Genomic DNA, 17132 nt, shown 5'->3' with positions numbered 1-17132 from the left:
TTCTATTTCAGGTGGTCAACAGGTGACATAGCATACCCAAACAAAAACTGCGGCCATATTCAGCCTAAACAAACAACAGCCATCAGCAAGAGTAAACAATATGCATGGCCAGACAAACAAAGGCTTTGGACGTTATTTCAAGTAAATTTGTCTTTGATTTGCGACAACTAACAGTGTTTACTTTTTAAATTTGTTACTCTATGTATTGGTTCCTTAAATTTGTTCCTTGTTTACTTTTTTACCGTTTCCTTGATTTGCGACAACTAACAGTGTTTACTTTTTAAATGTGTTACTATATGTATTGGTTCCTTAAATTTGTTCTTTGTTTACTTTTTTACCTTTTCATTTTTTTTAAATGAACTAAAATTACCACAGCATTCAGTAGAAGGTACAGAACTTTTCCCTCTAAAAACGTCTGGGTCAAGGAGGTATACATCACCCAGACAACAAGGGGGGGGGGGGGGGGGGGGGGGGTTCAGAAATGTAAGTCTAGCTGAACTTGCCAGTTTTATTTTGCAAAAACATAAAATAATAGGTGGACTAGATTATTATTTTATTTTTGTTAAAAAAAAATACAGTAAAAAAACTTTTAAATACACTGCTCTCTCACAGACAGATTTTTTATTTAGGAGTTTTTGGCAAACATAGATATTACATCTTCTTAGGTATTAAATGATAAACTATCGTCATAGGTGAATCCATGACTGCCATGCAGGTTGTTAAAAAACAACCCAACAAAGAAGTCAAATCTTAACAATAAAACTTTACCTACATAAACCTGCTTTGTGACAATTTAAAAAAAAATTATTTCCCACTAGGCCTATTTGAAATCTATCTATCTATATATATAATTCTCTTCTGGGAGCCGTTAGAAAACAAGCTGCAAGCGCCTACTTGCAGTCCCCTCTCTTTCTCTCTATCACAATCACTACCACCCCCACCCCACCCCCACATTGTCTGGTGAGCTGTGTTCACTCTAAATGTTTACAAATCGTAGAGCCGTAGAGCCGGGTTTCTATTAGGGGCAGATAATTTAGTTCGATTTTAAACTTACAGGAGGTAACTAAGAAATAACTAAGAGGAGGCTGCTTTCACGGGGGGGGGGGGGTTAGGGGAAAAGTGGGGGGGGGGGGGGGTTAGTGTTTTAAAGCAAATATTTTCAGTGGCAGCATTGGTACTGTCGAATTCACAAATTATGAATTACTGAAAAGTAGAAAATAAAACAACTAAATAGCTGCGTATGATACGCTGCGGGTCGGCTCGTAGAATTAAATCTCTGAAAGAAACTAAACTTCAATTATTTTAAAGTTAGTTGGGTCTTGTATCAAATGTAGGTAACTTAACAATTTAGACAAAGTTTATCTAATGAAGAGAAATAAGCAAGGAAAATGATGTTCTTACAATTTGGTTTCATAATCCTTCCAGGCTTTGTCAAAAGGCTTCTTCAAGTCTCCTTTAGCACCTTTCAAATCCCCTTTCAGGAAAGAATCCAAGGGAAACAGAACCATGTTATGCAGCCCATCCATCTGGAGGTATACATAAGTAAGAAATGCATAAGAAATGTAGAATTAGTGAACTGTAACATCAATAATTACTTGGGGTACAGGATTATACGGCAATAGTTAATAAAGAACACCATCATATGCTGTTGATTCAAAATTCATCTTTAATATGAATTTTTTTTTATTTTTATAATTTGTTTAAAGATCTCTCATAATGTCAATACATCATGTTTAAATAAGTAAACCATAGTTTTATTAATAAAATACATATATATTTATATGCATACCATATTCTTCATCATGGACGAGAGATCTTTGGTCACATGTGAGAATTTCATAAATGCATCACCTGAAATAGAAGAAAACAATTTTACTTTAAAACAATTTTTAAAAATTTCATATTTTCACTTTTACTTTATTTTTAAACAGAGATTCTATAACAGACTGGATTGTAAACTATATTGAATATTTTTAACTGCAGGTGTATGTTAACACCTAATTATTTCAAGATCTAAAAAAGAATCAGATCAAATCTAGACCTATCAGAATCAGATTCAATGTACATCAAACATAGACCAACTCACCAATTTCCTGCTCGCTGTCCCTGGTCTTGGCAATAGTTCCAAGTCTCTCAAGGTTCTCTGCCACTATAGCGTCATTTGTGACATGAGCTGTGAAGTACATGATCAAGTAGGTCAATTAATACAGCTGAGATAACATTCTATTACATGAGCCCGTAGGTCCCTTAATACGGCTGAGATAACATTTTATTACATGATCAAGTAGGTCTCTTAATACGGCTGAGATATCATTCTATCAAAGCAAATGCTTACACGAGCATGTAGGTCCCATAATACAACTGAGATATCATTTTATTACATGAGCATGTAGGTCCCTTAATACGGCTGAGATAACATTCTATTACATGAGCAGGTAGGTCCCTTAATATAGCTGAGATAACATTCTATTACATGAGCAGGTAGGTCTCTTAATATGGCTGAGATAACATTCTATCAAAGCAACTGCTTACATGAGCATGTAGGTCAAATAATACAGCTGAGATAACATTCTATTACATGAGCATGTAGGTCCCTAAACAGAGCTGAGATATTCTATGAAAACAACTATTTACATGAGCAAGTAAGTCCCTACATAATACTGAGATATAGTATAAAAATAACAGCCCGAGTCTAACCATGAGAAATAGCTTAGCATGATAGAGTTTATAGTCAAACTCCTACTTTACAACTATGTATATAGAAAATTTGAGACCAAAAGATTTATCCAGAAAATAACTGAAAAATTAATACCTAAATAAGATTTTTTGTAACATCAAATATGGGGGAAAACAGGGGAATATTATCATATGGACTTTCTATGGTTTCAGTTTAAAGATTTCCTCAACTATGTACACAGGATACATGTCAAGAAAATGGCACAATATAACCAGTCCATGCGCTGAATGCTTGTAGTGTCCATGTGCCCTGCCAGCTGTTACCACAGGCCTCATCACTAAAACATTGCCTCATTCCTTGCTAACAATACAGCACATCTGTGCAGCTACTACAGAGAAAACTAAAGAGGTGGGGCCAGACTAAGGCTAGTAGGGTAAAGGTCAAGGCTATTTTTTTTTTTTTGACTTCTTGTATCCTTACTCTAAAACAGCCAAGAATTTTAATATAATTCTCCTATCAGTTTTAACGTAAATTTTCTTTTGATTTTGATTAATTTTCCTTTCAGCAAATCAAATTTTGAGATAAACATTGCTTTCTGTAGCAGTAAAAAGAATTAAAGCAATAACAGATTTGCACGTCCACATAGTTGAGGAAAGGGGATATGTATATTTTGTGTGATGTCTTAATACTATACTTTGACATAGCATGTAAAAATGAATGTTGTCTGCCTTCTATTTTTAATGTTGAGTTTTCTTTGGTAAGAGTAAAGGCAGGGAAAGAGACAAAAATTGTTTAACGATGGGCCTTAACTTACTTAAAATTAAATAGATATTCTTTTTGCAATACATTTAAAATAAACCTTTGCATTACTTCAAATCCGTTGTTTACAAAAAAAATAATAGAAAAACTACACTCAACTCACTGTTTCCTGTATTGTAAAGTGCTTTCACAGACTTCTTCATTTTGGTCAAACTGCTCCTGTCCATGTCCAGAGTCTGATAAATTATAAATTAATGAGACATAAGTAATTCTTGAAGTTACAGTTACCTTTAAATATTATATACATTTTTACAATTTTACTGTGAAGGAAAACACATTTAATCTAATGCCTGTATTTTTCGGAAAGGAGAATAGTATATAAATACTGAAGGGGGGGAGCTAAGCGTAATGTCCTTTCTGAGATCAGCCCATGACTGTGTTACATTTTATAAAATCAAATTTGTTTGTAGTACCAAATAGTGTCGTGGTTAAGTCCCATAAAAGTTATACAATATGGGGCTTGGTAATGTATATAAACATATAGTTAAAGTGTGGGGAGTGAAGGTTGAGCAAAAAAATTTCCTGTGATTCAAACTGCACACACATTACATACGAAAGTGCTTGTAAATAACTGTTGCATGAAAAGGTAGGTATGTATTGGTATATATTGTGATATGATTAAAATGATGTTCCAAAAATAGATCACAGTAATAAAGTTATAGACCTTAAACATGGGCTATCCTTAAATGTAGTAAGGTAAGATGAGCATCATAATAAAGTACGCTTCTTGTCAACTTTTACAAATCCATATATATCCAAACACTAGTCTTAAAGTCTTAAGAACTAAAAAATAATTAACTCAGTTCTGCCATTAGTGCTTACTAATAATCTTAAAGTGTAGGCTCAAAAGTCACTGTGTATACCTAAACTCTGTTAATTAGCTTTTGGATTATAGGCTTATCCAAAAAAATAAAATAATCCCTACTTGAGAGGGAAGAGTAAGTTAAAACTAGACTTAATAGGGGTCATACCTAAATGAAGTCACAATATACATTCCTGGGGGAGGGGGGGGGGGGGGGGGGGTTGGAAGTATGAAAAGGTGTAGTGGGGTTCAAAAAATTTGATGTCACACTGTTCCATTTTTAAAAAGTGATGTTAAAAGCTGAATTTTAGCAGTTATTTTTAAAATTGTATTAGAAATTGATTAATATATTCTGTTGACTGAGCTCAGTCAATATTTTAGAAAGAAATGGATGTTTTAAAAAAAATTAAGCTGCAATTTTGAGATGGGTTGTAGGCTAATGTGTGACATCATTTTAGGGGGTGGGTCTGGCTTTTAGTGACAAATGTGTTACAGTGGGGAGGTAAAATTGCCCAATAAAAGTGATGTCATTTATAAATGACCCCATAAGCTAGAAGTATTATTAATTATTTAATATTAACTAAGTTTAATTTATTCCCTAAAGTTACAAACATTTCAAAACACAGCACCCCCTATGGTATGAGTTTATATTAAAACTATTGTGGGATGATTTTAAATACTGATGTCCGATAATAGGGGGTCATCCATAAATGACGTCACGCTTTTTAAAAGATTTCCCCCCCCTCCCCTCTGTCACACATCGTCACAAAAAGTCCAACCCCCACCCTTAAAATGACGTCTCACCTCAGCCTACAACCCCCCCCAAAATTGCAGTTGAATTTTTCTTATAACACTGATATTTTTCCAAAATCTTGTCTGAACTCTGTCAATATAGAGTATTTTAATCAATTCCTATTGCAATTTATTAAAAACAGTTTTCTAAAACGCGAAATAACGTCTTAAATTAGGTTTAAACATTGCTTTTATAATGCAAAAGTGTGACGTCGCACCATCTGAAATCCCCCCCTCCCCCTCATCACACACCTTCACAAAATTACGGACCCCTCCTCCCCCCTTCAAGTGTAATGTCATTTATGGACGACCCCTAGACTCTTCCATAAAACAGGTGTGTTGGTCATTAGTAGTATTGCAATCTCGACTAATTTTATGGTTAGAAATTACTAATTAGGGTTGATGGGGCAGGACTAGCCTAGTGACAAGGGTTGGGTTAGCATTGACATCAGCCAGCAATGTGTGTATTTGGTTAACTACCAGTAACCTAAGACCCCTTTTTAAAAGAAGATTCTATTAACTGTTATCGGACACTTAGATCTAGCCATTAACACTAGTACTAGTACCACTAGTTAGTACCAGTGATTAACACTTATTAACAGTAATAACAGGGATGGCAGGGTATTTTTAGGCCTAATACTAACTAATACAGTATTCAGTATACTTAATGGAGGCGAGCGAGTTGACGAGATTCCTTCTATAATGTTGTTGACATGGAGTAAAAACGTGCTTTTTAGATTTAGACCGTAAAAAAAATAAAAAATAAAAACTTAAGCCTAAAATTAATTTAGAAATTTTATATTTTTAGAATAAATGCTATAAAAGTTGCAAATCCAGAGAACTTGAAAATAATTTGTTGAGTTTAAGGCTACATTTCTATTTATTTTTATCAAGCCTAAGTTATAACCGGATGTTTCACTTTCGTAAGACAAATATTGATTGGCTGTACAGTAACTTAGTGATCGATAACTATTTGTTTACAAAACTTTGCAGATCAAGTTTTTAAATGACAATGCAAATTTAAAACCCCATGAACTAGTTTTCTATTTTTAGCTTACAATGTGTACAATAAAATCAATGGCGGCCTATCCAATAGCAGGATGCCATTGTTTATGTCGCCATTACACGTGATAACCAAATTGTTTTTGCTTTTTTTTTAAATTTTATTTAGTTACCGAAAATATTAAAAACATCAAATACGTCCAATCTTTAGTAAAGTCCAAAAATAACCAGAAAGACAGGATTTTATAACCATATTAATTGTAACTACGTCGTGCAAGATTTTTAAATTAATTTATGCACCTCTCAAATACCTTTGAGACTTTTCTCGCTCGTGTCCATTTAGTATAGGCCTACTAGTATTTCAAAGTATTTGTCTATTTGACAATTTGTTTTTGTATTTTAGAATCTAATCTACCTAACCTAGCATAGTGTAGCTAGTCTCATAACGCGAGTTGAATTACCTCCCCTGACCCGCTTTTTTATGGCCACTTTCTAGTTCGTTTTTTTCGATCGCGTCTCGGCACTGTTGCTAAAAATAGCATTCGCGCAATACCATACGGGTAAATCTGTTTGGCGTCTGCTACACGTGATAGATCGTTGAATGGCCGACAAGCTGATATAAAAATTATTGCGACCGGATGCGATTTTCGTGGAAATTGAGCTAGATTTAGCAAAAGACAGCTATATTTGTGTAAAATATTATTATTTATACTTCTACTTACACAGATATTTTGATAACTGCAGTTCAGCCGTCCATTTTTCTTTTAAAATGTATCTTTAGAATTTCTGTACCTTTTGGCAATCGGTCAGGAGCATTTGCGCACTAAACCCACCCCCCTACGGCAGTTCCGATTTTTTTCCCAGTGAACTCGTACTGACCTCCCACATAGCTAAGATAGTACATTGATACTGCTGGGAAAGCCTCTAAATCTGTTTCCTACTAGAGATCTAGAAATAAATCTAGATCGTGGAGTTTTTATAATGACTTTTAAATTGAATGTCTCCAGTTTAAGATATTTTTTTTTCAAAACATAGCTACTTTTAGTACTATATTTAAGTATTTCAAACCCTTTAGGTAGTTTTTTCTTAAACTTAGACCTAGATCTAGTGACTAGATCTAGATATCTATATACTATATTTTGTACTTATAACTTGCAGGCCTATTAAAATAATAATAAAACAGTTTGCTTGATAACTTCATTAGGTCATTTCATAAACACAAATGTTATAAACATATAAAAATCACAAAACCATAGGTAATATCTGAATTCTGTAGCCTACCTTACATTTAGGCTAATACTGAATTAAAAAGAAATTACATTAAGGTTTGAAATTAATACAACTTGTAATTAAGAAAGAAAGCTTTAATTCTAAATACTACAAGATATAATAACAAACAATGAAACAAATTCAAAGCTTTTTTCAACCCATTTAGTCGAAAAGATTTTTATTTTTTCCGATATTGACCAAAATAAGTTTTTAAAGCTTAGGCCTACTGTTTTTACAAACATAACTCAATTTTATTAGGCCCCTGTAATCATTAATTAAGATTCCTCTGTAGACAAAGCAATCTATTTGGCAGATGAAGTAGAGTTCATGTTTCTTGACCTCGGCATATGAAGTGATTATCCGTGTGGTCAGCGATATTCACAGCCGCCTTTACTTTTTACCTTTAATTTCCCCAATGTATATCAGGTACCCATCAGAAATGGGTGGACTCTAATTGAATTTTATTAAACAAACATTTTGATATAGGCCTAGATCTATAATCTATAACATTCCAAACAACATCTGTTCTGTAGAATTTACCTTTCTGCTTCCAAATGCAGTACTTCCAATTGAAAATTCATCACAAAACATACAATAAATTATATAAATGGCATTTTATAAATTTATACACACTATTTCCTTTCACCTTGGTGTAAAAAAATGTAGGTATAAGCAAACTGATTTCAATAGTAAGAAAGAATCATGTCTTTTCTTGCTTACTAGCTTTAAAACAAGTGAATTTGACTTTTTACCTGCGTTTTTGGTCGCGTTTCTATATATTTTATTTGCGACACTAAAAAAATTATATTTAATCAACCGATTATGCTAAATTAATAAAATTGGTACTGTTGGATTGCATTTTTAAAGCTCTACAATTATATGCTATTCTTTTTATAATTTGAAGAAAATTGAATTTATATGAGACTAACTACATAGTGCATTTTACTGATTTTAGGGGGGGGGGGTCTAAAAAACTCTATAGTCTATATATGTAACAAGTAGAAAATCGTGTAGTCTATGACTTTACTTTTTTATTATAGATCTAGATCTAGATCTAACTGAATTTACTATGAAACACTGAAACTTGAAAAAATAGAATGAAAGTGGAACTCACTTCCTCCAGGTTGGACACAGTTTGGCGGCATACGCCCATTTTGCTGGTGAATGTGGAGGTTGTAGGCGACTTGAAATCCTCCCATGTTTCTCGAACAAAATCTTGCACTGCTATCATCTCATTTGTTTTTGTTAACGTCGAAGGAAAATTTTTATTTCCTTCCTCTTCCCTTCATAGGATGCAAATTGTCTGCTAGGAGGAAGTAACTTTAGGCCTTTCGCGCATTTGTTTTGTATTCAATATGGAGGACTTAAACCAGAGTTGCGTACCCTTGGGCTGGGATTGATTATTATTAGATTTTTTTTTCAAAGTAGCAAACTAGCCATCCCTGCCAGGACCTGCACTGGCCTCTGTGAAAAACCTATCTGTACAGGACCATGACTAGTGTGTTTTGTAATCAGCATATACCCGGCATTGCCCGGGTTTAGGAGAAATATTACTTTTCAAATTAACCCTAACCAAAACCAACCAACAAAAAAAAAAAACACAAAAAAACGCAAACATAACACAAACACAAATACAAACACAAACACAAAGAAAACACAAACGCAAACAAAAAAAGTAAACGAAAACAAATCCAAACGCAAACTCAAACCCAACCACAATCGCAAACTCAAACACAAAGAAAACACAAACGCAAACAAAAAAAAGGAAACACAAAGGCAAATACAAAGAGAAACACAAACGCAAACAATAACTAAAAATAATGCTAATAAACGCAAACATAAACACAAACTTAAATGCAGATATAAACCAAAAGTGCTCACAGACTAGCCCGGTGTGCCAAATCGTGCCATGCTGGGGCGCTGGCGGAACCACCTGATTCAACTTATTAAACAACTTTAGTACCCCAACTTATTCGATCATGGTCTTCTGCACTCACTTAGGCGCCACAGCGTTCACGGGAATGCCCGGGGTGCCAAATAGCACCCTGTTGGGGCGCCGGAGGATGCCCGAATTCGATTCAGTTAAAGACTATAGTAACCTTTCTTATCCATAGTCTATCGCACTGTTTAAAACACAATTATGCACCATAGCGCTAACATGATAACCCCAGGGAACCAAATCGAACCCTGCCGGGGTTAACGACTATAATACACCAAGCTTATCCGCAAACGGAAAGATATAAGTAAACATTAGAGGACAATGTTTAGCTGGCTTCCAAACTGTTATTGATTAAAAAGAATAATTAGTAAACAGTACGTTCAATGTATAAAATACATAAAAGGCAGTATTTGAAATATCTGTGTTTTACTTACCACATTTCACTTGATCAATCCACGCTAAATATGTAATTGTTTTTTCCCAAAACCAAAACAAAGTAATAAAAAGTAAATAATCTTCCTCCGATGTCATGTTTTTTTTTAAAGGGAAGTAGTTGCGTTAGCCTAATTTATCAAAGGAAGCAATGAGTGCTAAAGGACTAAAAGTAAATAATTTTCAGACACAATTACAATTTTTGTAAAGGGTGATATATTTTCTTTACTTTTGTTTAATGCACATGCCAAAAATTAACACTATAAGTTTGGAAAATGAAATTTGTTTTATAACACCTTCAATATTAATTTGTTATGCCATTAATTTAAGGGGGCAGTATCACCCAGACATTTGAAAATTGACAAAAAAATTTGCCAAAAAAAAACTATTATACCTACACACATAAATTTTTTACCATAATAGTAAATATCAAGGAGCTATAAAACAGCACATAAAAGAAAGTTAACGTATGATGCAAACACTTTTTATAAATAATTTTACCAAAAAATGTTTACTAAGTAATTTTAGGCTGTGGTTTACCAACATTTAGGCCCATCCTGCTGAAAATACTCTAGGGCAGGGGTCGGCAACCTTTTGAAGCGGAAGAGCCAAAAGTTACAATTTTCAAAATTTCCCTGGTTTTAAAGAGCCACTAACATTTTTTTTATTTCAAATATTTTATTTTTTTATTAAGATTATTAGTATTTGTTCAAGGAGCTGGAGAGCCGCATCTTGATATCAAGGGGGCCGCATGCGGCTCGCGAGCCGCAGGTTGCCGACCCCTGCTCTAGGGGATGCATAACTGGGTAGCCTATGGCCGGAACTAGGAAATATCCATTGTGACAAATTTTAAAATTTTTAGAATTTTTCAAAATTGGACCAAAAAATTGAACTTTGAAATTTTCTAAAAAATTTATCTGTCATTAGAATACTATTATTTTAGTTCCGGCCATAGCCATGAACGCAAGGAATGTTTATACCAAATTTTAAGTACTTTACTTATGGTTTCGAAAAATTGTTTACAAAAAAATCAAAATGTGATAAAATATTAACAAAATAATTTTTTGAAAATTTATTGCCATACATATACCCTACAATTTATATACTGTATTATAGCAGAAGAAACGTTACTACTGCTGTAAAATTTTGACATGTGTATGTCAAATAGTTTTTTTTTGGTGATAGTTTTTGTTTCCCTCCCTTAGTCTGGGTGATACTGCCCCCTTAAATGATGAGCACTTTAGATCAGGGGTCGGCAACCTTTTGAAGCAGAAGAGCCAAAAGTTACAATTTTCAAAATTTCCCTGGTTTTAAAGAGCCACTAACATTTTTTTTCATTTCAAATATTTTTTTTTTAAAGATTATTAGTATTTGTTCAAGGAGCTGGAGAGCCGCATCTTCATATCAAAGGAGCCGCATGCGGCTCTTTTGATGTCAAGATGAGGCTCTCCAGCTCCTTGAACATATACTAATAATCTTAATAAAAAAATAAAATATTTGAAATAAAAAAAATGTTAGTGGCTCTTTAAAACCAGGGAAATTATGAAAATTGTAACTTTTGGCTCTTCCGCTTCAAAAGGTTGCCGACCCCTGGTTTAGGAGGTCATTAAATAACTGTTGTTTTAGTAGCGTAACAGATCAGGAGTGGGGCCCTTACCCCAGGGGCGTAATTCCAGATACGGAGCTTTATAATTTACACACACACACACACACACACACATATATATATATATATATATATATATATATATATATATATATATATATATATATATATATATATATATATATATATACATATATATATATATATATATATATATATATATATATATATATATATATAGGCCTATATATATATAGGCCTATATATTTTTATATATTCAATCATTAGCCGTGCTCTGCTACAGTGTTTTATCCAGACTTTTTTTCTCCGGGGGTGCACTTGATATTTTCGAGGGGGGGGGGGCGGACACTGGTAAGATGTTTTCTATAGAGTCCTTTCATATGACGTCACGTCCGTTCGTGATACCTACGCCCGCCGCCACAGTGGTGTACACAAGACGTAAACACAATCAGCTGTTCGCCAGCGCTGGACGTGTTCACCAGCGCTGGACGCGTTCACTGTATGTAAAGAACCGCACCCGCGGAAAAGGAAAAATACGTTAAAAAACTTGAACTCTTAGGAATTGAAGATCCTTATACTGTTATTGACAGTTTCGTATAAATAAATATGTGGACAAAATTTCTAAATAAAAATACTGTTAGTAATACTGTTTGCGTTTAGAGTTAAAGTAGCCGAATCTGATCAAATGCAGTTCTCGATACTTTGTTTCATATAAGGACAGTAAAATAATAAACTTCATTTTAATTATAAAAGATAACTATTAATAAAACAAATATGCTCGACCTTCACAAATACTAATAGTAAAAGACAAAGTCAAAAGTAATATTATAGGCTAATAAGAATAACAAGATCTAATAGTAGGCTTATACCTGGCTCCGCTGGGTAGACATAGAATCTAGAATCTACTTCTTTACTTAAATTTAATTACTTTAGATCTACATTCGATTCAAAATACACCCATAATAAATCAAAAGTAGTCATAATAGGCCTAATAAAGCATTTAATTGTCTCTAAGATCTAAAATCTCGCTCTATTATCTAATCATTTTTTTAGCAAACGAAATTTTCTGAAATTGAAATAGATTATATGACTAGACTTAGATCTAGAATCTGCTACTTAAATTAAATTGTAAAAACTTTATACAAGCATGTAGTTGATATTATTGTAGTAGAAGGCTTTAATAAATTACTAAGGCCTACCTACTTTGTTGTCTTTTTACAGCAATATGTATCTGATACTGGACTGAGTTTAATTAAATTCAAATTCATATCTAGTAATTGGTCTACTAAGTTTTTGTAGCCTAGTAGTACAATCTAGATCATACCAGCCAACAACAAATAACCACATTATTATTATTAGGTTAATGATTAGGCTAATTTTTTTTTTAATCCACTGTTTATAAAAGAAACAAATCAAGCTAGAAACATTATAAGTGAGATGGTTTAGAATAATAACAATGGACCCAGTCTACAATTGATACAATTGCAGGTCTACATAGGGCCTACAGTCTAGTAGTTTACAGTAGGCACCTAGTGTGTAGCTAGTATACTAGTGTGTAGCTGTCCAGAGTTAAGATTCTTAATGCCTTAATGCTTTCCCCTGATAAGCCGTGTGTGCTATAAATGACATAACATGACACCGAGGTGAGAAGTGTTGAGGGGAGAGCAGTGGGACTTTCCCCTTTGTTCTCCCTGCTGGGCCCTGAGGGTCAAAATTATATAAGAAATACTATCTCTGTGGGGCTGGGTATCACGGAGGTGAGACATTTTCAGGGGAGGGCAGGGCAGACTCCTCTTTGGTTTTATTGTGGGCTAGATACAGGTGGGGGCAGCCATCACGACGGTTGAACGTCAGTATTAATGTGTCTGATTACTTCCCTGCTGGATTATAAGGGTCTTAAATTGTATAACATGCTACCCAGATTGGTTATTACCCATGGATTATATTAGCCGTTGTAGTGTGGGTTTTGTAGGAGTTAAGTGGTCTCACGTTTGCTACAGTAGATAACCTCTAATATATTACTGCATTTGATCAGCTTCGTCTACTTAAACTCTAAACGCAAACGGTATTACTAACAGTATTTTTATTTAGAAATTTCGGCCACATATTTATATTATCCACGAAACTGTCAATAACTGTATAAGGATCTTAAAATTCCTAAGAGTTCAAGTTTTTGAACATATTTTTCCTTTTCCGCGGGCGCGATTCTTTACATACGGTGAACACGTCCAGCGCTGGTGAACACGTCCAGCGCTGGCGAACAGCTGATTGTGTTTACGTCTGATGTACACCACTGTGGCGGCGGGCGTAGGTATCACGTGATTTAGGTCACGTGTTTGCAAGGACTCTATATAAATTCCATTTCGTTCGGGGGGGGGGGGGGGCGGTAGACTTTTTTCGGGGAGGGCAGAGAGCCCCCCCCCCCCCCCCCCCCCAATAGATGCCTGGAAGAAACTCTGCTTCGCTACGATGTCAAACAAGTTAATAAAAAGTCTAGTGACAATTTAAGCGCAATTTCCTTAATTAATTTTTTGTGACCGAACGAAAGGATATTTTTGAAAACTTTCTCCGGCAATATTGTTCTAAATAATGGCAGGAATCGATTGGTAAATGTTTCAAGTCGCTAAGTGGTCTAGTTGCCGAGATATGGGCCAAAAACTGCATTTTTTTTTCGAGTTTTTTTGGCTTTTCCGGGAAATCCAGGAAGGAATTCCCGAATTTTTTTGGCCCACAATCATCCTCGGAACTTGCTTAACATATTTGCTTTGGAACTAGTCCTCGATATTGCTTCGTTGAGGAGGAGATACGACTTAAAGCTGCGGACACACATCCATCCAGAAATGACGAGTTAATAATAATAATCGCAATTGTCCGTATGGAAATTGCGCTAAAAAAATATTGCATTTTGAAAGAAATACTAAAAAGAACACAACACAAAGACATAACACACCACATAACAAAAAATAACACATCATACACAGCAAATACAAAAGACAACCTTGTAAAATAAATTTTATTTTAATTATGAAAGTTTTTAAAATATTTAAAGCCAGCTTTCAAAAGTAGGGGAAATGATCACACTCGTTAATACAGTTCCGTACACATTTTTACTACATCTTTCAAATTTTACTTTATAATAAATAACTTTTCAATATACTATATAAATATTGTTTTTAATTTATTATACAAAATATTAATATCTTTCTGAAACGTTTTAATATATTATATTAATATAAACTATAACTTTTAAACCGTGGAGAAAAGTCTACACAAACCGGATTAAAATAAAAATGCATTGTTAAAAAAGTGGTGCAATATTAAGATTTGAATGGAGTCTACACGGTAGTAACCTTCTCAAAATTATTTTTAAAAGAATTATACTCATGTTGTCCCGCAGCTTAAAATAAACATTATTTTAAAATGCTGCCGCCTCATTTTATTAAAGAAGAAGAACGAGTCTTTAAGTACATCATTGGCATTGCTTTTGTGCTTGTTTAAGCTATTCTAATTTATTCTAAACTGACAGCCACTGATTAGGTTCTTAAGAGTTTTTATTTTACAACATATCAGAGGCGTAGCGACCCTTCCCGGCGCCCGGGGACAAACTTTTCGATTTGCACCCCCCCCCCTCAAGATTTTGATTTGCGCCCCCCCCCCCCCTCAAACTTTCGATTTGCACACCCCCCCCCCCTTCAAACTTTCAATTTGAACCCCTTCAACCTTTCAATCTATTTTTCCAACCCATTTTGGCGCCCCCTTAGGTTGGCGCCCGGGGACATATGTACCCCCCTCCCCCCCCCGGTAAACGGAAAAAAAGTCACAGGAAAAAAAAAACACAGAAAAAAGTCACAGTTTTTGCTAGGAAAAAAAGTCACAGAAAAAAAGTCACAGTGGAAAAAATTTATCGGAAAAAAAGTCACAGAAATAGTCACAGAAAAAAGTCACAAAAATCTTTTTAGAAATATTTTTATTAATTTGTTAAGAATTGTACAATTTTGTATGTTTATTGTTGTGGGTTGTATTTTTTTATAGCATAAATTATTTATAGACGTTAAAAGCATTATGATTTATAACAATTATAACAATTGTAAGTAAAAATACTCTAAGATAATTTACACAACAATCTCAACTTTTGTTACGTATTTAGTTGAATACGCGGTAGAAAAGTTAATTATAAAAGAAATTTAGGCAAATTTTGCTGTAGACTATTCTCTGGTCGGCCTCTCCTCAGTAGGCATTGTCCGAACATATTTTGTGTTGTTGACGTTATGCGTCAATGACAGCCTTTGAACCTTGTCGGCTTTCTGTTTTGATCCTAAGGTTTGTTATGTAATGAGCGTGATAAATGTGGGCAGTAAAGGTGGTTGAACTAAACATAACTATTGTTGCGATGAGTTGAGGGCAGCAAGTCAGATGAACTTACCATTTCACGGTAATTTAATGTTGGTATTTAAAAAAAAACACGATGAAAAACGTGGACTTTAAAGAATTCTATTAAATGCTACTAATTTTAAGTTTAACATAATTACAATCTATATTACTTCATAATAAATATTTTTAGATGAATTATAAAAATTCCTATCCGTATACAGCCTACACACATCACATTACATTTAATTAATCCTAAGTTAATTTGCACTCTCTAAATATTTAATACATCAAAGTATTAACAAATATCATGCAAATATATATTTGTGACTTTTTTTCCTGTGACTTTTTTCCTGTGACTTTTTTTCTGTGTTTTTTTTCCTGTGTTTTTTTCCCTGTGACTTTTTTTCCTACAATTCCCCCCCCCCCCCCCCCCCCCGCTACGCTACTGCAACATATGGGCTAGATCTCACTACTGCATGTAGTAAACACATAATGGTAAATTCAAATATAATTTTAGAGGGTGTCGATTGTTTTTAGGGCTTAAGTATCGCTTCTGATTGCAAAAAAAAAAAAGGTAGTTGTTCTTTTCCTGCAGTATCGTGAGTCCCGTTTTGGTAGCAATTTTATGATTCTAAGCAGAGTTTCTTCCAGGCATCTCTTCGGGGGGGGGGGGGGGGGGGGGGGGGGGGGGGACAAAGCCCCCTCTCCCCCCCGAAAATTTTTTACCGCCCCCCCCCCCCCGAACGAAATGAAATTTATATAATTTATATAGAAAATATATACTTTTAACAGTGTCCGCCCCCCCGAAGAAAGTCTACCGCCCCCCGAAAATTTCAAGTGCCCCCCCCCCCCGGAGAAAAAAGTCTGGAAGAAACACTGATTCTAAGTACTTATTTCTTTTGTAAAAAGAATGAGAAAAAAATTAAAACATCGGGTCTCCAAATGTATTCACTTTATAAGCTCGGCCTTGGGGCTCGTTGTTGTCGACCTTGGTTACATGGTTGCTGCGCCACAACCTTTAATATGAAAAATAAACTTTTAAACCTTTTAAAAACCTGTCAGTAAAGTTTCTTGCATAAAACTTCTGCTTTTTCCTTATATCCACACCTATTTTTGTATAGATGTATATATATTTGTATATAGATGATATATTGCCCTATTAAGGTGTCTCAATTTTATTCTTTTAAAGGTGTGTTAAAATAGTTTTGCTCTAATATTTATCTATTTGAACTAGTCCCACTCAGGAATAGTTTGATGTTTAAAAAAAAAGTAAAATAATAATGATACGTTTTTCTGTAAGATCAACTTTGATTTAGCAAAACAAGTCCAGTGAGAAAATTGTTACACTTCAAACAACACCAGCCCCCCCCCCCCCCACCCCCCCCCCCCCCCGGATGACTAG

At 34.4% G+C, this 17132-nt stretch overlaps 1 protein-coding gene across 1 annotated transcript in view; it reads right to left on the bottom strand.

The window, feature by feature from the left end:
* The window catches only part of LOC131955881 (arf-GAP with SH3 domain, ANK repeat and PH domain-containing protein 2), a 34531-nt gene extending 25819 nt beyond the window's left edge, over positions 1-8712 (bottom strand). The window contains exons 1-5 of the mRNA XM_059320179.1: positions 8476-8712; positions 3600-3672; positions 2087-2173; positions 1790-1851; positions 1402-1526 (exon numbers count right to left, since the gene is read on the bottom strand). Coding sequence (XP_059176162.1) covers positions 1402-1526; positions 1790-1851; positions 2087-2173; positions 3600-3672; positions 8476-8592 — 464 coding nt within the window. The 5' untranslated portion in view covers positions 8593-8712. The remainder of the gene's footprint in view (positions 1-1401; positions 1527-1789; positions 1852-2086; positions 2174-3599; positions 3673-8475) is intronic.
* Positions 8713-17132: the final 8420 nt, after the last annotated feature.

Source organism: Physella acuta, unplaced genomic scaffold, assembly GCF_028476545.2.
Source record: "Physella acuta isolate Inbredline_101_S28 unplaced genomic scaffold, ASM2847654v3 ptg001112l, whole genome shotgun sequence".
NCBI lineage: Eukaryota > Metazoa > Mollusca > Gastropoda > Physidae > Physella > Physella acuta.
This window is presented reverse-complemented; position numbering and strand designations above follow the sequence as displayed.